Here is a 27,559-nt window from a genome sequence, read left to right on the forward strand (position 1 = left end):
TTTTATTCAATTTGTTATCAAATTTATTAGGAAAAATATTCCAACATTATAACAAATAAAAAAAAAAGTCATAAAAAATAATCGTGTCATATCACATTTATTTAGATATAAAAAAGAATGAGCAGGGAATGTGATGTTTATCTACACTGTTTTCGGTGTAGATGGACTCTTACAGACATTATGAATTGAGTTACAACTAAGTATTATGCCAGTCATAGCCGCAGAATCAGACGCAAACTTTCTGTAATATACTATCTCAGTAAATATACGTTTGTAAATATACCATTGTGTTGTCTTCGGATTTCCAAAGTCACAACAGAAATTGTGTCTAAATCCGTCCGAGTCCATTTTGCAGTGTTAATAGTTTAGGTTGTCTAAATAGGATTTAACCTAGATGAGAATTATAAGAATAATATCAAATTTAAATTCCAAGAATTAAAAAAAAGCAAGGCGCCGCTTGAACAGTTTAATCACGACATTAAAAAATGAAAATATCGAAAAAAAAAAAAAAAAAAAAAAAAAAAAAAAAAAAGCTTATATTGTACGTATCTGTTTTGGACTGAAGATCTCGAAAAAAAAAATTCATTTGATTTGATTGAGTATTTTTTTTTTTTTTTTTTTTTTTTTTTACAGCGGAAAAACACGTTCTTATGAGAGCACGTTGAAGTCAACCATTGTGAAATTTGCTGAAGCTGAACAACACGCCACGGGGAGATAACTCCATGTAAAGTGCCGACACTCCCTCCCCATCTTTAATTCTAGCTTTTCTTCCTAAAAATCGAACCTTTTGCTCGTTATCATAAGAAATTGTTTTTTCGATGTAAAAAAAATAATAAAAATAAAAAAAACTATTTGATGAAATTAAGTGAATTTTTTTTCTTTTTTCTTTTTTTTTTAGAACACGTTTCATAACGGATACGTGAAATATAACGTTTTTTCGCTATTTTCATTTTTTAATGTCTTGACTAAACTGTACAAGTACCAAAGCAAGAATTAAAGTATTAGGTTGGTGCAAAAATAATGTCGTTTTTTTGTGTGGTTTTATTTTTTACATGAAGCTGAACGTCAAAAACGACATAATGTTTGCACCAATCTTATAGAAAAATAAATTTGATTTTTTTTTTTTTTTAGTAGAAAACCATCTTCGATTCTTGTCAATGTTTGTTGGATTTTTTTTTTTTTTTTTTCAAAAATGCAAATTTTTTTGTCTGAAAATGTTTGAACTAAGTTTTACAGTTTTTACTTATTTATTCATTAAACAGAAAAATGTGTTCCTCTTTCACTTTCGGTGATTTTTGTTTTGTTCGAGTTTTATTTTTATTTGTTTGTTTTTTTTGTTTTAGTTTTTTTTGTGTGTGGAGGAGGGGCTTCTTTTTAAGTTTTTTTCTCTTTTTTTAACAGATCCTTTAAAAAAAAAACTATGAATGCCGAGATGCAGGATTGAAAAATGAACTTTTTGATTATTTTTATTATTCTGACTACTATTTTCATTTTGGGTGCCACTCGTACAGCGTTTCAGCCGATGTAACATCCGGCTTTCTTCAGGTGTGCCTCGTCGACACGGGAATCTTTCCAGATCAAATCACTCAACCAAAAAATTTTAACAAAAAATAACAAAGTGCAATAGATACAAAAACTGATAAGAAATAAATATATAACAAATAAATGGTACCAAAGGCAAGATAAATTTTGGATGTTTTAACTTTTTTTTTTTTTTTTACAGTGTGCTTAAAGTGTGAAACGCAAGTTGTACTGAACACTTAAGTTAAAATGAGAACAAAATTGGCGCCTTGATTTGGAGTCCTAAGAATTACCCCCCCCTCCAAAAAAAAAATAAATACTGGTAGAAATTAATCAAAAATATCACGATGACATTTATTCGATGGATTTCTGTCAGTATTTTTTTTTTTCGAGTTTTTGACAAATTTTTGGGACTCCAAAGGCAAGAGAATCAAGGTGCCATTTTGTTTTCGTTTTAACTTTAGCGCTCGGCATAACTTGCATTTCACACTTAAAGAACACTTTAAAATAAGTTAAAACACCAAAAACTTATCCATGGAGATAGAAGAGTAATTTATATTGCCTTTGGTAACATTTATTCGTTATACATTTATTTCTTTACCGTGTTTTTGTATCTCAGTCAATTGTAATTTATATCCATGTGCAATTTGAATGGCTGTCGAAGGCCTATTTAAACCTGGATATGATAGTCATTGTAATCACCTAGTCAGGGAAGTTACTTCGGCTCCAAAGCCAACTAAGTATGGACCATTTTTGAAATGGCGTTTTCCCTGTTAACTAGAGAACAGCTGAAATGTCCAGTGCAGTTCTAGGAGGTCCACCCTCCCAGACCATTGCCACACATCTTTCGAGGGTGGAGTAAGATTGTTGTTTACTGTCTGCTACCCAAGCAATTTTTTTTAATAGGCTAGAGTGCTCATCCTTTAGGAGCGCTGGTTTGTCTGTCCCCTACCTTCCGACCTTGTGTCACATCTTCCTATGGTGAGAAGGAAGTAAATAATACTTTCTCCGTTAGGTTGTTCTAAGAAACAGAAACATGGAAAGAGAATGCTGCCTTTATTTTATTGTGCTTTTGCAAATGTCTGCAGAGGCTATGAATTGGCTCTGGGATGAAACTCAGAAATCTCAAATGGAATCTTTTATTTAGTCAATGAGAGTGGATTTCTCTTGTCCCATCAGTCATGACTGGGTGGAAATAATCCATAATTGTATTCTTAGTATTGCCTGTACTGAGGATTGAACCTTCAACCTCCAGAAGACTGTCACTTACAACTGATTATGTTTTAGCATTTTTTCTGTTGTACCGTGGGCCATTGGGCCAATAAGTATAATCTACACCTGTGGATCACACAAAGGGTTTTGTTCAAAATTCCATAGAGATTCCCAAGTTCTATCCCAGCACCAAGTCGTAGTCTCTGCGGGCATCTGCAAAAGCTTAAGAGAAGAAAAGTAGTATTATTCTCTGTTCGTGTTTCTGTATAGGTTACTGTATTCAACAAGATGCACCTGAAGAAGGTTGGTGGTTACATCGGCCGAAACGTTGTGAGAATGATATCAAAGTTGTGAACAGTAGTTCAAATAATCCGAATAATGCAAAAAAGAAATATTATTTCATATTTTTTTAATATTTTATTATTAAATTTTTTTAATATTTTATTGTTATATTTTTTAATATTTTATTATCATATCTTTTTAATATTTTATTATTATATTTTTTTAATATTTTATTATTAAATTTTTTTAATATTTTATTATTAAATTTTTTTAATATTTTATTATTATATTTTTTTAATATTTTATTATTATATTTTTTTAATATTTTATTGTTATATATTTTTAATATTTTATTATTAAATTTTTTTAATATTTTATTGTTATATTTTTTAAGATTTTATTATTAAATTTTTTTAATATTTTATTGTTATATTTTTTAATATTTTATTGTTATATTTTTTAATATTTTATTATTATATTTTTTAATATTTTATTATTATATTTTTTAATATTTTATTGTTATATATTTTTAATATTTTATTATTAAAGTTTTTTTATATTTTATTGTTATATTTTTTAATATTTTATTATTATATTTTTTTAATATTTTATTATTATATTTTTTTAATATTTTATTATTATATTTTTTTAATATTTTATTGTTATGCGTTTGTTTATCACATTTATTGCTCGAACATTTTTTAAATTATTTGGATTCTACGGACTACTGTTTTTATCTTGAATGTTATTCTCACAAAGTTTTAGTCAATATAACCTCCAACTTTCTCTAGGTGTATCTTGTCAAATCTTTCTGTCAAATCTGGGAGAATCTGCACAAAATTTATCTAATCTGTAGCATGCTCTTGTTCTGTCAGCCATGACTGGGTAGAGGTGCTAAGTAATTTGCAGTTGTATATTGGTTGGTTGTTTTTGTTTTGCAGGTTATTTAATGCCGAATCTAGTTATTTTGGGGAACGATTTTTAATGGAGTATATTTGTTTTTTAAATCGGATTCTATTTAACCCATAGTTGGGACCCTAACAGGTACTACCACTCCGGGTCAGAGTGGACCTGGGAGCAATGGCAATTAAAGGGTGGCTCCACACTCCCCAAGGCCCGCAAGGTGGGGCCTCACCATCGGATATAGTTTCAGGTCATATCCAGGACCAGTTGTATATTGGGTGTCACTCGTACTGAGGATTGAACCTTCAACCTCCAGAAGAGTGTAACTTACAACTGAATTTTACCAAGGTTTCTATCCACTGTGGTACAGATCTTTCCCGGGTTCAATAGAAAAATTCTTGGTCATGTGTCACATTTTGTTTTTTGTGGAGAAGCAGATAAATAGCAATCGAAACAATCTTGAGTTCGACAAGATACATCTTACGAAGGTCAGAGGTTACAGTGACTCAAACGTTGTGTAAACAACCTTGAAAATAAGAAGAGTAGCGCGGAGGTTCAAAAAAAATATAAATAATCAATCCCCATCTCAGCAATTCAGAACCGGAATAAACATTTTGAACTGAGAATAAAAATAAAAACAAAACTTCAAACATTTTCTTCGCTCAATTGTCGACATCTTCTGACAAATAATTCTTCTTCCTAATATTGTCAGCGTAGATGGCATTCGTGATGAGTTGACCACTGACCGGCTTGACAGTCAGCGCAGTCACAAGGAAGACAATAAAACAGAACGTGGCCATCGCACCGCTGACCACAACCATGTAGAAACTCCAGTTGAGGTAAGTCGACTGGTCTGAGATGCAGCTGGCATAGATGATCACAGCAACAAAGATGCACACGGCTGACAATGACGAAACAGCACAGCAACAGAAAAGAGAAGAAAGAAAATAAAAATGATTGAGCAATTTTGACAAACCTTTTGGGTTTGTATTACTGTACACATAGATTCGAAAAAGTTGTCAAAAAACAAATATATAACAAATAAATGTTATCAAAGGCAAGATAAGTTACTTTTCTACCAAACTGGATATATTTTTTGTGTTTTTATTCAATGTAACATGTTTATTCAGCACGAAAAACATGCAGTGTTTACCGATGTATTGGACAATTCAAAATGGCGGCCGACTCTCTGTTAAACACGGTAAGTTCGAGAAAAGGTGTTATAAATAATAAACTAGACAAAATACTGTTAGAAATTCTCTCAATATATATTACCGTGACATAGGTTGACATATATTCGGTGTTTTTTTAATAGTATTTTGTCTAGTTTATTATTTATAACACCTTTTCTCGAACTTACCGTGTTTAAGAGAGAGTCGGCCGCCATTTTGAATTTTCCAATACATCGGTAAACACTGCATGTTTTTCGAGCTGAATAAATATGTTACATTGAATAAAAACACAAAAAATATATCCAGTTTGGTAGAAAAGTAACTTATCTTGCCTTTGATAACATTTATTTGTTATATATTTGTTTTTTGACAACTTTTTCGAATCTATGTGTACAGTAATACAAATCCAACTTTTTAATTGAAAGACAAATATTGATTTACATTCGATCTTTTTTTTTTTTCATTTTATTGAATACTAGCAAGCTGCCTGGCGTTGCCCGGTCATAAAATACACATAAATATTATATTTTAATTAATGCAGAAGTTTGATTTATTATAAACAAAGATATCGTAGGTATTAAACATAATGTTTTATTCCTTTTAAAAACAAAGGAGTTAATAAAACGGAAAAATACTCGAGCTGAGATCGAAACCGAGACCTAAAGGCAGTGAGTCAAGAACGATAACCATTAGACCAGCTTGACACAATCTTTAGAAAGAGTTTTCTAAATCAGCTTATTCTTAACGTGAAGAGGCTGTCATGTTTTCCAATGCAGCAGTTGACAAACAGATAAAAACCCGACAACCTCACATACCATTTTTTCAATGTTGACCCCTTAGAAGCCTTTTTTGCCGGATGAAAACGGATTAAAAAGTTTTCCACACGTCTGAATCCTCCATGTACCAAATTTCAAGTCTGTAGATCACAAAATCCGTTGAGTATATAGGTTGAGAAGTGTCTTCACACACACACACACACACACACACACACACACACACACACACACACACACACGCACACACACACACACGCACACGTTCTCATTTTTATAGATCTATAGATTTTGTACAAGTGAAAAAAAAAAGGAATAAATTATGTTTGACTAGCAGGGGTGCCCGGCATTGCCCGGGTGTTTGGAGGTGTGTGTTAAGTACAAAACAAAAAAAAAAAAGTGATAGTAGGCAGGCAGGCTTGAACCCGTGACGCGAAGGCCGAAAAGAAAGTGAAAGAAAACCTAACGTCTTACCTCTACTCCATGACGCGACCGGAAGTGTAAAGCGTTCAAATTTAACGTAGTCAATCAAAAAGATGACTTGCAGAAATGGCATTGCTTTTAAACCTCCTGCGAAGGTCGTTTTTAATGTGGGGGAAAAGCAGCTCCCCCCAAAATGGGGGCATTCTCGCTGTAGCCAAATAAATAGTAATTTTCTCGGTATGAAGGATTTTCCCCCATCATTGACTAAGGACCAATTAGAGAACAGATACTACCAGAAGGGCAGGCACCAGCTGTTTTCGTTTGATTAGTTTCGCTTTATTTATACGAAAAAGACAAACAAACACTCAAAACAAGGGAATTTTTTAAAACTCAATCAAAAAAATAAAGATAGAGACAATGTCTGTTTGCAAATCTGAGATATTACGATCTAGGAAGTTTAAGAAAACTTCTCCCGGAATTTAACTGGCGTGAGAACCTCAACACAAAAAACTTTTTCTGGACATACACAAACGCGCGCACCCATTTTGCCTTTTATATGTTAGACTAGTGGGGGTGCCTGGCGTTGCCCGGGTGTTTGGAGGTGTAAAAGAAAAAGAAAAGTTTTGGTAAGCAGGATAGGCTTGAACCCGAATCCTTGAGATGAAGGTGGAAAAGAAAGCCTGACATCTTACCGCAACGCTAAGAGGGCAGAGAAGTGAGAATGGTTGAAATTAAACGCTTAAAAACGAACATCTGGTTTTTTAGGTCAAACATCACGTTATAGAGAAATGAAATCACTCAGAGCCAGTTAAGCTTCATGCTTTCTGCGTATTTGTTTGTTTCCCTAAGATGTTTGAGAAAACCAGCTCCTCACAAAAAGGGGAGTGTCCAAATGAATAGCAATTGTCTGATATGAGGGGTTTTCCCCATATTGATCAAAGCTTTCTGGACGTCTCGTTACAAAGGGCCTAGAAGCTTGCTTTACTTTCAATTTAGTTTCGCTTTTTAAGGAAAAACACAAACAAGCAAGTGGGACCATGGGATAGCATGAATTTTATAAAATAAAAGTCGCTCAAATTGTAACATGATCAACCTGAGGGAGCAATTTGCTCCTCATTGGGGAGCTTTAGACATCCCCCCCCAGGGGCCTGAGGAGGGCCAGATAACTATGCTAAGATTACTTTAATAGATCCCAGGTAACGGCGGATATCCTGAAGTCTTAAAGTAAGAGATAAGGATATAAATATATATTTTATTTCATTGTCAAAATAGATATATTTACTTATTGTTTGGAAGTCAAAGAGATATATTTTGTATTCAAAATTGACGACAGAAATCTGGGAACAATAACAATTGACATTGTGTGGCCTCGACGAACTCAGAGCCAGATCGAAACCGAGACCTAAAGGCAGTTAATGACCTTAGGGGTCATGAGAGTTTAATATTGACTTGAATCTCAGATTGCAAAATTAGTGACATGGCCGAATTGCACAACTGCAAAATTTGGGGTTTTCCCCAATTTCGTGGTGTAATTTGATTGGCTTGGAGATTTTCCACCCCGACCACACACCTTACTATATAGTACTAGTGCAGTGCGAATTTAGTAGTTTCGAGGCAGTTTCCAGTGAGAGTTTGTACGCGAAACTCAAAGTAGCCACACCGTTCCCTGAAGACGTGACCCCTCCTCCAAACCCGTCTGAAGCTGTCTGTGAAGAGAAGAGAGATTTGAGACTTTTAAAAACTTACTAAGAACTAGACCATATATCTGCAAAAAGACCTGCAATATATTTGTGAAGTAGAATAGACTTCACGTGTCTGTTTTTCTTTTGCCTGCGGCTTCGATATTCGCTTTCAGCATACAGGATTCAATGTCACGACTCTCTGAGAAGAACCAGACGTTCTGAGCTGAAGTTTCCAAGACAACAGGGGTCCTAGCGAACTTCATAAGAGAGGGGGTGTTACAAAATAAAAGATAGAAACAACCTCCTTTCGTAAATCAAAGATATTATAATCTAGGGAGTATATAAAAAGTTGTAAGAATTAGTGACCCCGCCAGAGCGCCCCCCCCTCCCAAAAAAAAACCTTTGCCGGACATACAAAAAAAATGCACACACAAACACACACACATTATAGCTTTTATATAATAGATGGCGATGGATAATGGCTAAGTGGTTAATGACACAGACTGTCAAACATGGATGTGCCAAGTTCGAATCCAATTCGTTCCACAGAAACACTTTCATCAAATGAACATTTGACCTTGTGTCTAACCTCCTAAAAAGGCGATAAATAAATCATGAAAGGGGTTGTGTTTGAAGACTATCACAATGCAGTATTGTAGAAAAACACCTTTCGGTATTAGACAAGGTAAAAGGAATAATGACCATATTGAAAGATTTAAATAAGGTTCAATTGTAAAAATAATTATGTGTCGAATCTGGATGGTATCATGGTGTTTAGTACTCAAATTTTCGAGGTATATCTCATCTTCAACAGAAAAGAGAAGAGAGAAAAAATAAAACACTTAAACAATTTTGAAAAAAAATTTTTTGGAATCCTTTGAGATGAGGCTTCATAATTTGTGCATCCATTTTTTTTTTTTTTTGCGGACTGTTATCCTCATCTTCATAGTTGTTGTTGTTTCACCAACATTTCGGCCAACTCATCTTCTGTCCTTCCTCAGGTGATTAACTACAACAGAGTAGGAATGCTACATATTGTAACTGTATCCTCCATAATTACTGCCTTCCATAGTTGTCGTCTCACCACATTTTGGCTGACTAATCCTCTGGCCTGCTTAGAACTTCAAACAATGTTCACCTGGAACTGTAGAAACTCAATGTCTCTATCCATTGTGTCACAGGCTCCAAAGGGCTATAAGCAATTTTGGAAACTTTTGTAAGTAAAAGATTTACTTGAAAGACAAACAAAGAAATTGATTTATTCCTATTATTTGGATTATTCGAATTACTGTTCTCATCTTCAGTGTTATTTTCATAACATTTCGGCCAGTGTAATCTTTGACCTTCTTCGGGTGGATCTTGTTGAACTGGGGAATTTATGTACGTGGGGGTCGTTGGATTTTTATCTGTTTGTCAACTGTTTCATGAATGCACATGCGCTACTTAGTAGAAGTCGTAAATAATTCGCAATCATATTCTGAGCATCAGAATACAAAACAAAACATTGTGACAAGATACGCATGAAGAAGGTTGGAGGATACATCAACCGAAACGTTGTGCAAATATCACTAAAGATGAGAACAATAGTTCGAATAATCCAAATAACATGAATTTTCAATCCTAATACTAATTATGCTCCTCTTCCTCCTCCTTCTCCTCCTCATTTTTACTACAACTACTACTAATAATAATAATATTATTATTATCATTATTATTATTATTGCCACATCACTGCCCCTCACTCCCTCCCCCAAAAAAAACGAGTGAGACCAAACAGCCAAGTAGAGTAAAGGAGGAAGGAAAGACCGAGGAGAGAGCACTGACCAGACCTCCGCTGGGTAAGTGCGAAGAGAAATGGGGCCTTGGGGAGGCTTATTTCCACTCAAATTCCAGTGAAGACCAATAGCAGCTGCCAACAAGAAGTCAATGGCAAGCAGCCGTTGCGATAATGCAAATTTATTCGCAAATGTTATCGATAGAGGTGGAGAGTACTGGAAATTTGGGGAGACTTGTTGTCACTCAGCTTTCAAGGAACACCGCAAGCTGTTTTCAAGGAGAGATCTTTGATGACCTGTGTGAACGCGCCTTGTGAGCCAATAATAATAATAATAATAATAATAATAATGATAATAAATTTAGTGAATTTGTATTTTTTATTTTATCGAATATTTTAGACGAGTGAAAAAAGTGATGAAATAAATTATATTTTGTTAGGAGTGATGATGACTAAGTGATTAATTACACATATTAAAACCCTGGGTGTGCCAGGTTCAAATCCACTTCGTTCCATAGAAATACTTTCATCAAACCAACACTTGACCTTGCGTCTAACCTCCTGAAGAGCACATGAATAAAATATTAGTGTTTACACTTGCTATTTGTTTATGTTATGTAAAGAGGGCTGTGTCTAAATGGAAAAGTTTGAGTAGCACCTTGAGGTCAGAAGTAAACACAGACGGAAGTCAATGAAACCATGTGACTTCTGGTCGTGGATTTTTTTATCTCTTTGGCTGGCGAGATTTCAAGCAGAAAAGCCATGTCTAAGTGCCGTCTCTGATGGAGGACAGCACACACACAGCGTGGTTAGGTGAGGTAAGTTAAACTATCCCTCAATTGATCTCTCTCTCTCTCTCTCTCTCTCTCTCTCTCTCTCTCTCTCTCTCTCTCTCTCTCCTATGAACACATAAGTAACCTGTTGCTCTGGTGTTTTCTGTGACTTTCTATCTTCTTGAATAAACGTTTTTTATGTCACAGAGAGGAAGTCACTAGTGAGACGTGACAAATTAGCAGATCAGATCTTTCTCTTCTTACTAAATCACAACAGAGAGCTGTTAGGTTTTTGCATAGCGGTTCTCTCTCCCATGAATGACAGGCTGGCAGCATTATGTGTGTATTCACAATATAACTACAACAAGACAAGCTATCCGTCCATCTCTCTCTGTTTCTGTCTCTGTCTCTCTCTCTCTCTATATATATATATATATAACTACTTCATTTACTCACATAAAATTAATATACAAAAGTATAAATTTATGCATAAACTTTAAGTATTTACTTCAAAAGTGCTCAATACGTAGGTAGAGCTAGTTAGTAAGTTATAAAATATATATGGCGGTTAAGCTACACTGAATATTCCGCATTTTGGGTTAAGCTACACTGAATATTCCACGTTTCATCCACTCTAGGACTGAAGAGTCCTAGAGTGGATGAAACGCGGAATATTCAGTGTAGCTTAACCGCCATATATATTTTATAACTTACTATATATATATATATATATATATATATATATATATATAGTAGTAGTAGTAGGTTATAAAATATATATGGCAATTAAGCTACACAGAATATTCTGCATTTCATTAGGCTTAAGCCTGATGAATCCTAGTGTGGATGAAACGCGGAATATTCTGTGTAGCTTAATTGTTATATATATTTTATAACTTACTCCCTAGCTCTACCCACGTATTGAGCACTTTTGAAGTAAATACTTAAAGTTTATGCATAAATTTATACTTTCGTATATTGATTTATGCGATTAAATTAAGTAATCATATATATATATATATATATATATATATATATATATATATATATATATATATTAGTGATGGGACGATTCCAATATTTTTCCCAATTCCGATACAATTACCGATTCCGTACTAAATTCCTGATCCCGATACAATTACCGAATCCGATTCTTTATAAATCTCTAAATATTTAACTAGTAAAATGTTATTTTGTCCCGATTACTGGAAAAACACATCTTAAATGTGCATGTATTTTCTCAAACGTAAAAAAAACACGGGGCTATCTGGAGATGTGTCTTACGGGAAGTTTAAATCAGTAAATATTTATTATTTTATTATTTCTACAAACAGTGAAATACGTTTCATAAAAACAAAATCAAATAAAAAAGATAATTAAAGGAATCGGTTTGGCATCGGAAAAGAGGCTCAAATTTACCCGATTCCGATATCCTAAAAAGCTCCGATTTTACTGATTCCCGATTCCGATTAATCGTCCCAACACTAATATATATATATATATATATATATATATATGTATTTACTAGCATGAGGATCAACGAATGTTCCACGCCATATATTTATTGCCCTCGAAATCAGTGAAATTGTTCATTTTTCAATCAAATTAATTGATTGTATACTCTAGCTGGGGATTCACTGCGGTGCACCGAGAGGAAACTTCACATGCCTTTCCACAGGTAGTTTACATTGCACTGTAGAGAACCTACTGCCGATTTTATTAAATTACTTTTATATAATGGCTTGAATAAAAGTTTAAATTTCAAAAGTCAAGTCCATTGTACCCTAAACAGAAACATTCATTTCGAAAGCGCCCCTGTCTTATTAAAGAGCTTACTGTTGATTTTATACGCCGGGCTCTTCTACTTGTGTGGTGATAAAATATCTCAAATGCACTTGTGATGTTAGGTTGTATAAGGTGTTAACTTTGTCCGAAATCGGACTGTTCCTTCTTTAAGAAGTTTTGATTATCGATTAACGATTTTCGATACTTATTGGAGGCATTCCAATAGAAAGCCTATCTAAGAATACTCTCAGACGCATGAAGTATAGTTTTTTATCAGGATTAGGAAGAGGGTTGGGCCCAGAATCGCTACTTGAGGAGCTCCAGCATTGATGCTATGTACTGCAGACATTTTCTCATCAACGACAATATTTGTAGACCTATCAGAGAGAAAGGATTTGATTGGTTGACGTTTGGTTTAAATATCTTCTTTTTTTTTTTATAACATTTTCACCCCAAACAAGGCACATCGCCACTTTGATGTAGGGGGCTACTACCAGGGACATAAGTTACAGGGGTACTATGTAGGGAGTTGGGCAGGAAGATGTCGGTTCACGTTGCACTTGAATTTCTGCATGTCAGTACAGCTGGGGAAGTAGGGTCCTGGAAGGGAGTTCCAAAGTCTAGCGGTTCTGGGGAAGAAACTACTGGAGTAGAAGGCTCTCTTACATCTAGGGATCTCTACTGTGAAGGGGTGGGATTTAGCTGCTTGTCGGGTGTGTCGGGGATGTTTACGTCGATGGGGTACAAGTGCTTGCAGAACAGGCAGAGGTATGCAACAAAAGCACCAATAAAGCTCTGTTTAACCCGGCATCATTGGTGACACTAACTTCTACTATGGTTGCTTCTTTTTCTTTGTTGTTCTACATGACTATATCAGGTTTAAAAGCTCCGTCTATTTAGGTATGTAGCTGTAGAAATCGCATAGTCATAATGGGTGGTGTATGGCTTTAAGTAATGTGTGCAAGCGTTTATAGTTGTGGTGAACTTACCAGCAAGCAATGAAAGTAGCGCAGCAGTGGACATCGTTCGCCGAAAAAAGTCGCTACCAGCCAAGTACATGTAGATGGGTAGAACAACCAGTGGAGTTGCCATGAAGATGATAGCCAAGCACAGCAAACCACGTACAGCAGACAAATACACTGGAAAAAAAAAAAAGTATAGTTTTATTTTTGTTATAAACATATTAGCTGGGAAGGTGGAGGGGGGGGGACGCCAAGCTTTGCCCGGGCGTAAAATACGCTTAAAGATGATATTTAAATTTGTCCAGATTTCGTATATATTATTATAGTTGTGATTTCAAAAGTAAAAAAAAAAAAAAAGTATTTTGGGTGCCATCAGCAAGAATCGAAACCGAAACTGTAGCATTCAAAGTTGGTGACGTTACCACTGTATCCACGTGACACGCACATGAACTGATTAAAAATTAAAAAGTATTAAAGTGATGCAAAAATAATGTCGTTTTTACGTTTGCTAGTATATATATATATATATATATATATATATATATATATATATATATATATATATATATATATATATATATGCAAAAAATATATATATATGTCAAAATATATATATATATATATGTCAAAAAACGACATTATTTTTGCACCAACCTAATAAAAATAAGTTAAGATAAATGTACAAAATATATAACGATTTTTTCAATTTTGACCCACATTTGACCTCTTAAAAACCATTTTAACCGGTTAAAGACCCATAAAAGAATGATCCGTAAAAAAATTTAATCATGTGAGGCTTCTAGTACTGCTGCGACTTTTAGTTTCGGAGGAGATAGAGTTTGAAAATATGGAAACAGACAGACAGATATACATATAACCATTTATATACTAGATCTATTTCAGTTAGCATCAACTCAAAAAGAATCCTAAAAGGTGCCGTCCGACACTATTACAAAACGTTTTATTTTTGCATGAAGCCATTAATCTAATGTCTTCTATATAAATAAAACAGTCGATGTATGTGTGTGTTTAATCGATAAACTCTTAAACTATTGGTCACACATAACACTGAGATTAACAGGAACTAGTAATCATACGCCAAGGATCGTTTATAACGAGTAAAATCTTTGTTTGGATGGATGAATAATGTGTGAAGAAATATACCAGCAAGTTGAAATACAAAATGTTCATTTCATCTTGCTGAGATATTTTTATTAGTTTTATGCAGGCATAAATTCAATCACAGCTAGAAGCCATTTAATTATGATGATCATGCCCCTCCCTGCAACCACCCACGTGGGATGTAGGTGGAAACATTTCTACAGGTTTCTATCGTTTTCACTTTTACAATTCATATTTTATAAAACCTTGTCCAACAGGTTCGCCCTTTCATTCCTAACGATGACAAATATTTGTTCATGCGCAAAAAAGACATAAAAATAGAAATCGCTTTTCCTAAGAAGAAAAATGTCTTTGTTGTCAGAGATTTGCACCATCAAACGCATAAATAGTAATTTGCATTTCAAGTTTTGGAACCGAGACTTTAAAATGGGGTTAGAATTACTATTGGTCGACGAGATAAATATAATTATAAACATTTGAGTATACGTCATTTTTTAGGCTATTGACCTTATATCTATAATATAAAGCTGAACGTCTGTGTGTGTGTCTGGTCACGAATAGGCTCCTATATGGTTGCCTATTATAGAAAACTGATTACATATAATGATAGAAGATGTATCGAGACACAGGAATGCGTATGTTTGATCTGGCATAATGATGATTCATTAAAATTGTGGCGTCTGCGTACGCGCCTGGTCCACAAAGTATGGAAACAAAAAAATTTAAAAATTAAAAAAAAAAAAAAAAAAAAAAAAAAAACGCTTACAAGTGTTTCTTATATAGATGTATATAAGAACACTTTGATAAGTACGTTTTAACTTAAATAGGGATGGTATAATAAAATTGTGGGGTCTGCGTTCGCGTCTGGCCTCCATAGAATGGAAATAGGCACAAACTTTAATAAAGACTTTTCATATCTATCTGCGTAAGTATACTTTGATAATTATGTTTCAGTTTGAAGAAATATGGTATAATAAAATTATGGGGTATTCGTTCGCGCCTGACCTGGAAATATGTAACAAAGTTTAACAAGGTTTTTAATATAGATCCACAGAATATTGTGATAAGTGTTTCAGTGTGAACAGGTATGGTATAATAAATTATGGGGTTTATTTATTTTATTTTTACTTTCATCATATTTTGCTTTGGTTTTGATACCCCCAAATTCGAAGCTATCTCTTTACAACCCTTCCTTTTCATAACCTATCATACTCTCATAAATCAGAGTCCATTTTCTATAGGCTGTTTTTGAATCCAGTTAGCGACGGGTACTTTTGCTAGTATATATATATATATATATATATATATATATATATATATATATATATATATATATATATATATATATATATATATATATACTAGCAAAAGTACCCGTCGCTGACTGGGTTCAAAAACATATATATATATATATATATATATATATATATATATATATATATATATATATATATATATATATATATAATTTAAAGGAGATTAGAATAATAGTCTAAAGAGCTAAGTGTATTTTAATGTAATAGTGAAATTACTAGTTTAATTAAAATACAGGAAATGCTCGTTGTAATTTAGATATATAATAAGCTCGATAGTTAAATGTCCTAGAGCTAATTCAATATTAAGTAATGTGATTTATAATTTAAAAGTTTTTAAATTTTTAAAATTTAAAAATCAAAATTTAATTAAATTAAAAATCAGTTTCATAAGAAGGAACAACAACAAAGTCAATTATCTGTACGATCGTTTCGGAAATCCGTGCTTTTTATTTGTGGTATACATGAAGTCACGTAGAATAATTATACATAGTTTTTTTGGTAAGCACGGTCTCCTCATCAGCAAATTTAGGAGGATTTCTATTGAATTGAAAAGACACCAAAAATAAACCTAGCATTAAAAGTAAGGCAGATGAATCTGAAAAATTGAAGTAAAAGGTTTGGATATAAAATTTATAAGAAAATTAATAAGGAAATTGGTATAGGTTAGAGATAGAAATGAGTAGAAAAAATATATATATTTTTGAATTTACATAATAAATTTGATTTAAAAATATATAGATATATAATTACCTTTTGGTTTTTCTTTTTTTGAAATATATATATATATATATATATATATATATATATATATATATATATATATATATATATATATATATAGTGAATAAATGACAAAAGACTAAATTTCAAAGTTCATGATGTTGACCATCTTATAATTTATTGAATTTCAAAATTCAAAATGGCGTAATGGAAACATATTATAAAGAATTTACAGATTCTCTTCCAATTTTCGGATTTTGATCATGTCAAAACGCACTTTAATTCATTTTGACGGATTGATTGTTGCTATTTCTTCTGATGACTTAAGGGCAAAATAGATTCATTGATTTATATAATAATTAAGTGATCGATTTTGTGCTACGAAACAGATATTGTCAAGGATTATAAATGTCAACTGAATTAAAGGAATAAATAATAAGATGGTCAACATCATGAACTTTGAAATATAGTTTTTTGTCATTTATTCACTATATTGCTCTGTAATTACATTGAGCTTCTTAAATAATGGTTGGTATATATTATAAGAAAATATATTTCCACAGAAATATATATATATATATATATATATATATATATCGTATACTATTAATTTTTATGTAAAGGGGTCACCACATATCAAGGCCTGGAAGCCACTTGAGGATAAGAGTTAATGTATGTACGATAGTCATTGGGACAGTAGCATAGTAATCGTTTGTGGTAGAAATTTGGTATAATCAGATTATTTACGAAGACAGTTCAATAAGAAGTTGTTTACATTGCACTTGAAGACACTGTTGTAGTCAGCTGGAAAGCAGACCAGTGGAACAGAGTTCCACAGGCAGGCAGTTCTAGCAAAGAAGTTTTGTTCATGGAATCTACGTTTAGGTTTAGGCACCGATAGAGAGTGGAGGAAATAGTGATTTTGTAAAAGATTGGAAAGGGGGTGCCATAGATTGGAGCTCAGTCGAACACTTGCTATGAAAATAACGATAGAGCAGAGACAGGCTCACAATGTCTCTTCTCTGGGAAAGAGTTTGCAGAGAGGAGAAAAGAGCATCAGCTTCTAGATTACGAAGTCGGTTTTGAACTCTGTCGAGGCAGGATAGGATACTCTGAGAAGTTCCTGCCCAGATGTGGCAACAGTACTCCATTCTAGGACGTACTTGGCTCTTATACAGATAGAGGATTATATCAACAGAGGTATCTACTGGAGCGTTAGGATGATCCAACCATTTTTCCAATGACTCTGGCAATGGATTTGATGTATGTACTTCATTTCAGATCAAAAGTGAAGCGCATACAAAAAGGCTTGTCCAAACATGGAGCATCTTCAAGACGAGAGCCGTTCATTTCAATTGGGGCCAGATGTGGATCAGATCGTTGATGACAGAAAAACAGAAACTTGGTTTTAGATGCATTAAAATTAACCAGACACTTTGTGCTCAAGATCAGAGGAGAGAGAATCAGAGAAATCTTGTCCCTTTCCGGTCTTTGAAGTGTTGCCATTGATGGTAGTGTTGTCTGCATAAATATCTACTAATGATCTTAGAATGTGATTTGGGATATCGTTGATGGAGATCATGAAGAGAGTTGGGTCTAGGATGGAACTCTAAGAGACGCCAGCATTAATACTGTGAGCTTCTGATTTGTGCCAATCAACCACTACTTTTTTTTCTTTTTTTTTTTTTTTTTACACAGTGATCACCACTTATCAAGGCCCGGAAGCCACTCAGGGATAAGGGTTATTGCAAGTACATTACGTTAGTGTGTCTGCCTGCTTCCCACCTTACTACAACGTGGATGTCTTCAAGTTCAACGTAAACAATTTCCTAATGAACCGCCACCTCAAGTAAACACTTCAATAAATCTCCACACTAACGTACTGTACTTGCAATAACCCTTATCCCTAAGTGGCTTCCGGGCCTTGATAAGTGGTGACCACCGTGTAAAAAAAAAAAAAAATAGGGGGTATGCGGTAGAATTAGCTGCAAAATTGTTGGCAAAGAATTTGGCTTTGTCTGATGGTGAGGAGATTACCTCAGGTTCATTGATGATGGTTGGGACAGAGGATACACTTCAGTTTAGGACCCTGTTTGTTATTCTCCAAACCCCTTGAGAATGAAGCCACTACTCAGCTACTTTGGACTTGACGAACTGAGCATACAATGCTCTCGCATTCTTTATTACTCTTTAACAGAAATTAATACAAATTTAACATTTTAACATGTGGGATCACTTTCCTATTAAAAATATAACATAATGTGAGGCCCCACTTCTTTGCGTCGTAGCGAAACATGTAATTGTTAGCACATTTTATTAACAGTGGTTGCTGGCAGAATTAAAGGCACCTTTAGTTTGGTAGTTTGGGCATATTCTACTAATATATAAAAGGAAATTTGTGTGTGTGCGTGTGTGTGTGTGTGTGTGCGTGCATGTGTGCATGTGTGTGTGTGCCTGTGTGTGTGTGTGCGCGTGCGTGCATGTGTGTGTGTGTGTGTGTGCATGTGTGTGTGTGTGTGCCTGTGTGTGTGTGTGTGTGCGCATGTGTGTGTGCATGTGTGTGCCTGTCTGTGTGTGTGGATTTCCCGATGGACTCCGAAACGGCTGGGATGACTTCTAATGAAATTTCACCCAAATATACTTTATGTATCTGGCAGTGTTCTTAGATAGGCTTTGTATCGGAATGTCTTCAATAAGTATCGATAATCGATAATTGAAAAAATCCAATGAAATAAGGACCAAGCGATTTTGACCAAAGTTAGCACATTATATAGCCAAAAATCACAAGTGCATTGGAGAAGTTTTATTACCACACAAGCAGAAAGGTATGGCATATAAAGTCAACAATAAGTTCTTTGATATGACAGGGGCATTTTTTTTTTTTTTTTTTTTACATAGGCGTCACCACTTATCAAGGCCGGTAGTCAAAAGGACAATATAGTAATCAATAGTAATGGAAGTTCGGTAAATTTGTTAACTTAAGTGGAACGGCTCATCAGAAACTTGTTCACGTTGGACTTGAAGACAACCATATTATAGACAGCTGGCAAGCAGGAAAACGGAAGACAATTCCACAGGCGTGCAGTTCTAAGAAAGAAGCTTTGATCATGGAATCTATATTTAGGTTTAGGCACAGATAAAGAGTGGGGAAAATTATTGATAATGTTTTCAGCTAGTCTAGTGTTTCTTGTGAAAGTTTGGCGAGGGGGGACCATAGATTGAAGCTCAGTCGAACACTTTCCATGAAAAGAACGATAAAGCAGAGACAAACTCGCAACATCTCTTCTGTGAGATAGAGGTTGCAGTGAAGAGAAAAGGACATCTCCCACTAGGCCACGGTCTATTTTGAACCCTATCAAGGCAGGACAAGTCTTTTCTAGCAGCTCCTGCCCATATGTCGCAACAGTATTGCATCCTTGGACGTATCTGGCTCTTATATAGATAGAGAATTGCATCAGCAGTAAGATATCTACTGGATCGATAGAAGGATCCGACCATTTTTCCAGCGGCCTTGGCAACAGATTTGATGTACGTATTCCATTTAAGATCAGGAGTAAAGGTCAAGCCCAGAAGCCTGTTAAAACATGAGGCCTCCCCATCTAAGACAGTAAACGATCAAGTTCTCTCTGATTCTCTCTCCTCTGATCTTGATCACGTTGTACAATGGGGAAAGGAGTGGCTGGTTACTTTTAATGCATCTAAAACCAAGCTTCTATCTTTACATCATCAACGTTCTGATCCCCATCTGGCATCAATTAAAATGAATGGCTCTCGTCTTGGGGAGGCTCCATGTTTTGACAAGCTTTTGGGTTTGACCTTTACTCCTGATCTGAAATGGAACATGTACATCAGGTCTGTTGTCAAGGATGCTGGGAAAATGGTAGGATCCTTCTACCGCTCCAGAAGATATCTCACTAATGATGCAATTCTCTATCTGTATAAAAGCCAAGTACGTCCAAAGATGGAGTACTGCTGCCACATCTGGGCAGGAGCTGCTAAAAACAGCCTATCCTGCCTTGACAGAGTACAAAATAGACTTCGTAGCTTAGTGGGGGATGCCCTTTTCTTTTCCCTGCAGCTTCTCTCCCACAGAAGAGATTTTGCAAGCCTGTCTTTGCTTTATCGTTATTTCCATGGCAAGTGCTCGTCTGAGCTCCAATCTCACGTCCCCCCTCGCCAATATTTCATGAGAAACACCCGTCTGGCTGAAACTATTGTCAATAATTTTCACCACTCTTTATCTGTGCCTAAATCAAAATGTAGATTCCATGAGCAGAGCTTCTTTCTCAGAAGTGCACGACTGTGGAACTCTCTTCCATTTGCCTGTTTCCCACCTGACTACAACTTGGATGTCTTCAAGTCCAACATAAGCAAATTCCTAACGAACTGTCCTCTTAAGTAAAACACTCTATCAAATCTCCAATACTAATGATTACTACAATACTATCTCATTGATTACTGTACACGCAATAACCCTTATCCCTGAGTGGCCTCCGGCCTTGATAAGTGGTGACCTCCATGTAAAAAAAAAAAATTCCTGGCAACAAAAGTTGTCAATATAAACATATTAACATACATATGTCAACTCTCAATATTTTGTGTGGGGTTCCATCATTATCCAAAACTGCCTTTACTCTCCTGGACATGGAGTTTACCAGAGCTTCACATGTAGTCACTGGAATGCTCTTTCACTCTTCAATTACGACGTCATGAAGCTGGCGGATATTTGAAACTTTGCGCCCTTCCACCTTCTGCTTGAGGATGCTCCAAAGATGTTCTATTGGGTTCAAATCTGGAGACATGCTTGGCCAGTCCATCATCTTTACCCTCAGCCTCTTCAGTAAAGCAGTTGTCTTGGATGTGTGTTTTTGGTCATTGTTATGCTGGAACACTGATCTGCGGCCCAGTTTTTGGAGGGAGGGGATCATGCTCTGCTGCAGTATTTGACAGTACATGTTGGAGTTCATGTTTCCCTCAATTAAATGTAACACTCCAACACCTGCAGCACTAATACAGCCCCAGACCATGACATTCCCACCACCATGCTTGACTGTAAGCATGACACACTTATCTTTGTACTCCTCACCTGGTCACCGCCGCACATGTTTAAGGTCATTAGAACCAAACAAATTAAATTTTGTATCATCAGATCATAGGACATGGTTTCAGTAATATAGAGGCTTTGTTGACATGTCTTCAGCACACTGTTTGCGGGCTTTCTTGTGCATCGCCTTCAGAAGAGGCTCCCTCCATGACAGCCATGCACACCAATTTGACATCGACGGAAACGTTATGCAAATGATACCCAAGATAAAAACAATCGTTGAAAGACTGTAAATATCAGAAATGATGAGAATAATTTATATCTGAACTAGCCTGAGTGCCCGGCGTTGCCCGGGTGTTTGGAGATGTGTGTTGAGCAAAAAAATAAAAGTGGTAGTAGGCAGGTAGGTTCGAACCCGTGATATGAAGGCAGAAAAGAAAATGGAGGTGTGTGTGTAAGGGTGTGGGTTGAGCAAAAAAAAAAAAGAAGGAAAGTTGCGAGCGTAAAAAAATAAAATAAATAAAGTGGTAGCAGGTAGGCTCGAACCCGTTCCGCGAAGGAGGAAAAGAAAGTAAAAAAAAAAAAAAAAGAAAAAAACGAGATGTGTTAGCTGTTGTGCCCATTGCCGAACTGGAAGTGACGTAGGTTTAAATTAAGGCTAGACAATCAAAAAGAGGCGATGACTTTCGAAAAAATTGGCGAAAAAAGCGACCCCTCCCTGTAGAAAAGTGCCCAGTTGAGAGTGAAGGAATTAATGCTTTCTGGCCAATTTTTCGATATTTGTCGTCCGAAGGGTCGAGCTTTAAAATTATACCGATCTCGTAAAAATCCGTTATCTCTGTCGAAAGTTTTTGTGAGAGATCCATACATACATACATACATACATACATTTAAACAGACAGGTGAGATTTATATTATCTGAATAATTAAATAACTGAAGCATTTCTATAAATTTATATTAATATTTTAGTAAGATATCAAGATAAAGCGTGTGTACAAACACTGGTAGAGCATAATTTTCCCCATCATTTTCTTAAGCGGGAAGTTTATACTAATATTACAATAGAAAAATGCGAGCATGAAAAGTTATATGGAAAAGTAAAGGACTAGTTGTTAAAATGGAAAAAAGTAAAAGACAAGATATTCTAGTAAAAAATATAATAAATTTATAACTTAAAATATTGCAGCATTAAGAGTTGATTATATGATGTTATAAATTGAATTTAAAAAAAAATTCTTAATGCTGCAATATTTTAAGTTATAAATTTATCGTACTTTTACTAGAATATCTTGTCCTTTTCTTTTCCAGTTTTAACAACTAGTCCTTTACTTTTCCATGCTTAAGCTTAACCATATTACTTTTCATGCTCGCATTTTTCTATTGTAATCCATGATTTTTCCAGGCTTCCAACAAATTCACTTGTTCTTTGTTTAATTTCAGTCTTATTTTTTTTTTTGCCCCCATAAACACATATGTAAGAACAATGTACAGCACTCGTCTGCTTTCAATAAAATCCTCCCAATTATCTCCCTTCCATGCTTTCATTCTGTCTGTTCCACTTGTTACTTCTCTTTTGCGAATTAGTAGCAACAGTAGTCGCTGAAGCGACGTGGTTGCTATGGAAACTAGTCATAAAAAGCGTCGCTCACCTCCTTACATATTTTTTACGATTTTGAACACCAGAAAATTCATCACAACTTTTGTTTTACTGAACAAAAATTGAAAACTTTTTTCCCCAATATAGCTGAGAAAGTGATTTATAAACTTTAATAATTGTTTGAAATTTAGTCGAAAAATGAGTGAGCGGTGAAGCTTTAAAGCAGTTCTAAACGACTAAAACTGACACTTAACCATATATTCAAACACTACTGTGTTTGAATGATATTAATGATATTTACAATTTAAAAGTCAGAGAAAATTGTTCACACACAAAAATGGAAAATGAATTAATCATAACAAAAATAATAATAGGCAATTGTGAAGTATTGTTACAAAAACAAAAAAGGGCAAAAAAAAAACAAATAAACAATAAATTGTTACCAAACGCAAACTAAATCTGCTATCATTATAAGTCCAAAAGTTGTTGCCAAGCGGATTAAGGTAAACTTTGTTTTCATACTCTGAAAATTCATGACCAAGTTCCAGAAAAATTGACGCTCATGACAGAAATCACAGTGGTTTAGCTAAGTAAAAGTGACAATAAAAAATGAAACATAATGCAGTTAAGTAAAAAGTAAATTTTCTTGCATTTGGTAACAGTTATCTGTTATCTATTCGGTTTTTTTTTCTTTGTTGACTAGACTGCACAATTGATGAATAATGGTTATAATTACCTCTGCCAAGGAGGTTATGTTTTTGGTTGTCGAGTTTTTAACTATGTCTGTTTGTGTATAGCCTAGCATCCACATCGCATGACCAATCGTCACTAAACTTGATCAAAATATCCGTCAGTGTCTAAAATGGAACTGATGAATAATTTTGAGTATCACGGAAAAGGTGAAAGCCACACTTTTTGTGATCATTCATATTGACGTAATTCTATGCTTTTATATGAATAGTTTGGTGATCTATCTATCCATCTATCTATCTATCTATCTATCTGTCCATCGACTATTATATAAAAGGAACTTTGTTTCTGTGTGTGTGTGTGTGTGTGTGTGTGTGTGTGTGTGTGTGTGTGTGTGTGTGTGTGTGTGCGTGTGTGCACCACGATGGGTCCCCAACTAGAGCAGGCAATCAATTGATTTGATCGAAAAATGGGCGATTTCACGGATTTCGATGACAATAAAAATATGGGAGTGTGAAATATTTGTTGATCATCATTTAATCCCGGGCAATGTCCCTGCTAGTATCTAGGCAGACAGCGAGTGCAAACACTCCAAAGCATATTTTTCGTTCATTTTGAACCAAGGGTGTAGACTCAGCGTTTCCATATTTTCCAAGAAATCCCAAAAGTAAAAATTCTACATGAAAAAGGAGGTATTTTTGTTTACAACAGACAACAAAACGAAAAAGGTATATATATATATATATATATATATATATATATATATATATATATATATATATATATAACAAATAAACGTTACCAAAGGCAAGATAAATTACTCTTCTACCTACCTGGATAAATTTTTGGTGTTTTAATTTTTTTTTAAGTATTTAAGTTTAAAATGCAAATAGCGCAAAACATTCAAGTTCAAACGGAAACAAAGTTGACGACATGAGACTGTCACCTTTACAGTCCCCCATAATCGCCCCAAACTCGAAAATAAATAAAAAATACTAGTAAATAAATATCACTGTGACATTTAATGGGTAGATTATTACCAGTATTGTTTTTATTTTCGACTTTTGCGTGATTCTCACCTATACAGTCCCGATAACCATTCAAAACTCGAAAATAAATAAAAAATATACTAGCAAATAAATATCACCATGACATTTAATGGGTGAATTACCTGCAGTATCTTTTTTTCTATTTCTTCGGGACTCCAAGGGTGACAGTCTCATGTCGCCATCTTTTTTTTTCGTTTTAAGTTAAACACTCAGCACTACTTGCATTTCAAACTTAATAAGTTAAAATACCAAAAATTTATCCAGGTACGTAGAAGAGTAACTTACCTTGCCTTTGGTAACATTTATGCATGCAAAAGTGGCATTGTCTGTCTGTCTGTCTGTCTGCAGAACGGTCTCTACCAAACTACACTGTCAATTTTTGTTCTACAGACTTGAAACTTGATATATGGGGTATCCGCACATGTGGAACAAAAGTAATTTGGATTTTAGCCGGAAAAAATAGCTGCTAAGTGGTCAAAAATGAAAATTTGTAACTTGGCAGGCGTAAGTCGACTTCATGCATGCGCAAATTCATAAGTTTAAGCATAAGTCGGTTAGATTTCTAAAATCTTGATATGCATGTTCTATTAGCTCAGATTGTAACGAATAACGCTGAAGAGCTTAATGCTTTGGTTTTGGTTCTAGCTGATGGCACCCAAGTATTTTTTTTTTTTTACTTTTGAAATCACTACTATAAACTGAGTACAATATAATAAATCAATACAGAATTGGCTCTATAATGACTCTAAAATAATAAATACGAAATTTGCATTAATCAAAATATATTTAAGCATATTTTCACAACTGCAAAACGCTAGCCAGTCTGTTAATTTGTAATATATTTGCTTTTGACCACTTTTTCGTTCTGTTGTCTATTGTAAAACATACCCCAAAAAGGTGTTTGTTTTTAATGAATTGATATAAGAAGGAAGGTCTGACTTACTTCCATAGTCTTTGACAATATCAAAGACATAACATCCACCTGAGCTGAGGCACCGTCGCTCTCTCCAAAGCCCTCGGCTCGTAGTTGTAATGCGATCATCCGATACCCAGTAGGGAGTCGCGAATCCCAAAACTAAAAAGATGTTTCCCACCAGCAAGATGGCACAGCCGAAAAATGGAAGACCGATTCCACCAAACTGACCCATCGTCCGTTTCTCTCTGTTTCTTAGTTTAGATGTTCGCAGTTGAAATGTTAAGAAATAGACGCGTTAGGGACAGACTTCTCTTTCCTGTCCGTCTCAGATAAACAAAACTAAGCAATGTGGCCGGGCGAAAAGAAACAAAGAAACCCTCGACCGTAAAATGATATTCTAAAAAAAAAAAAAAAAATCTTTCAATTTTCTAGATTGTAACTGGTTAGACCGGTTTTGTTGACGAATGTCGAGGCGTTGGATTTGTTTTGCAATCACTCCTACCATTCACCCATCACTTCACATTCATTAAAAAAAAAAAAAAAAAAATTAACGTATCCACGCATTTATATAAGGAGAGCTCAGTCCATTCGTTACACTTCAGTTTAAAAAAAAAAAAAATCTTCGTTATTCTATCATGCTTACGTTTAAAATAGTATTTTTGTAGGTCTGTCAGACTTAAGATGAAAATGCATTTCCGTTAGTCTGTCACACTTAAGTTTTAAATAGTTTGTTTGTTTGTTTGTTTGTTTGTTTGTTTTTTTCACTCTGGCATGCTTGAATTTGAAATGGCGTTTTAATTTTGGTATGTTACACTTAAGTTTAAGATGGTTTTGTTTTTGATCTGTCACGCTTAAGTTTGCAAAAGCATTATGTTGGTTTGTCAGCTTAAACTTGAAATGGCGTTTTAAGCCTGTTTCGGTTTTAAAATACTTTTTTATTTGTTTGTTGTTCAAGTTTGAAATTAAGTTGTTTTTGATCTGTCACACTTAAGTTTTAAAATACTTTTTTTATTTTTTTGTTGTTCAAGTCTGAAATTAAGTTGTTTTTGATCTGTCACATTTAAGTTTTAAAATACTTTTTTATTTGTTGGTTGTTCAAGTTTGAAATTAAGTTGTTTTTGATCTGTCACATTTAAGTTTTAAAATACTTTTTTATTTGTTTGTTGTTCAAGTTTGAAATTAAGTTGTTTTTAATCCGTCACATTTAAGTTTTAAAATACTTTTTTATTTGTTGGTTGTTCAAGTTTGAAACTAAGTTGTTTTTGATCCGTCACATTTAAGTTTTAAAATACTTTTTTATTTGTTTGTTGTTCAAGTTTGAAATTAAGTTGTTTTTGATCTGTCACACTTAAGTTTTAAAATACTTTTTTATTTATTTGTTGTTCAAGTTTGAAATTAAGTTGTTTTTGGTCTGTCACACTTCTGTTTTAAAATACCTTTTTATTTGTTTGTTGTTCAAGTTTGAAATTAAGTTGGTTTTGGTCTGTCACACTTAAGTTTTAAAATACTTTTTATTTGTTTGTTGTTCAAGTTTGAAATTAAGTTGTTTATGATCTGCCACACTTAAGTTTAAAATACTTTATTATTTTTTTGTTGTTCAAGTTTGAAATTAAGTTGTTTTTGGTCTGTCACACTTAAGTTTTAAAATACTTTTTTATTTGTTTGCCATGTTTAATTTGCAGTGCATGCGGCCTGATTATGCAAATCAATTTTTTGCTATCAAAATTTAATGTTTCACATTCTCTGGTAAAATTTTATAAGTATATAGTTTAATTGTGATATTTTCTTCCCTATACTTAATAATATTCAGTTTGATAGTCTTGTTTATGGAATTTTTCTAAA

At 34.2% G+C, this 27,559-nt stretch overlaps 1 protein-coding gene across 1 annotated transcript; it reads right to left on the bottom strand.

Moving 5' to 3' along the window:
* On the bottom strand, positions 1-26,211 carry LOC145260390 (uncharacterized). Its single transcript, XM_080118341.1, has 3 exons — positions 25,745-26,211; positions 13,290-13,439; positions 1-4,819 (listed from the first exon to the last, which is right to left on the bottom strand). The coding sequence occupies exons 1-3, from the start codon at positions 25,947-25,949 to the stop codon at positions 4,581-4,583; spliced, it is 594 nt and encodes a 197-aa protein (XP_079974467.1). The 5' UTR covers positions 25,950-26,211; the 3' UTR covers positions 1-4,580.
* Positions 26,212-27,559: the final 1,348 nt, after the last annotated feature.

This window comes from Euprymna scolopes, chromosome 36 (genome assembly GCF_053919585.1).
Source record: "Euprymna scolopes isolate OS-2025 chromosome 36, ASM5391958v1, whole genome shotgun sequence".
Taxonomy (NCBI): Eukaryota; Metazoa; Mollusca; class Cephalopoda; order Sepiida; family Sepiolidae; genus Euprymna; species Euprymna scolopes.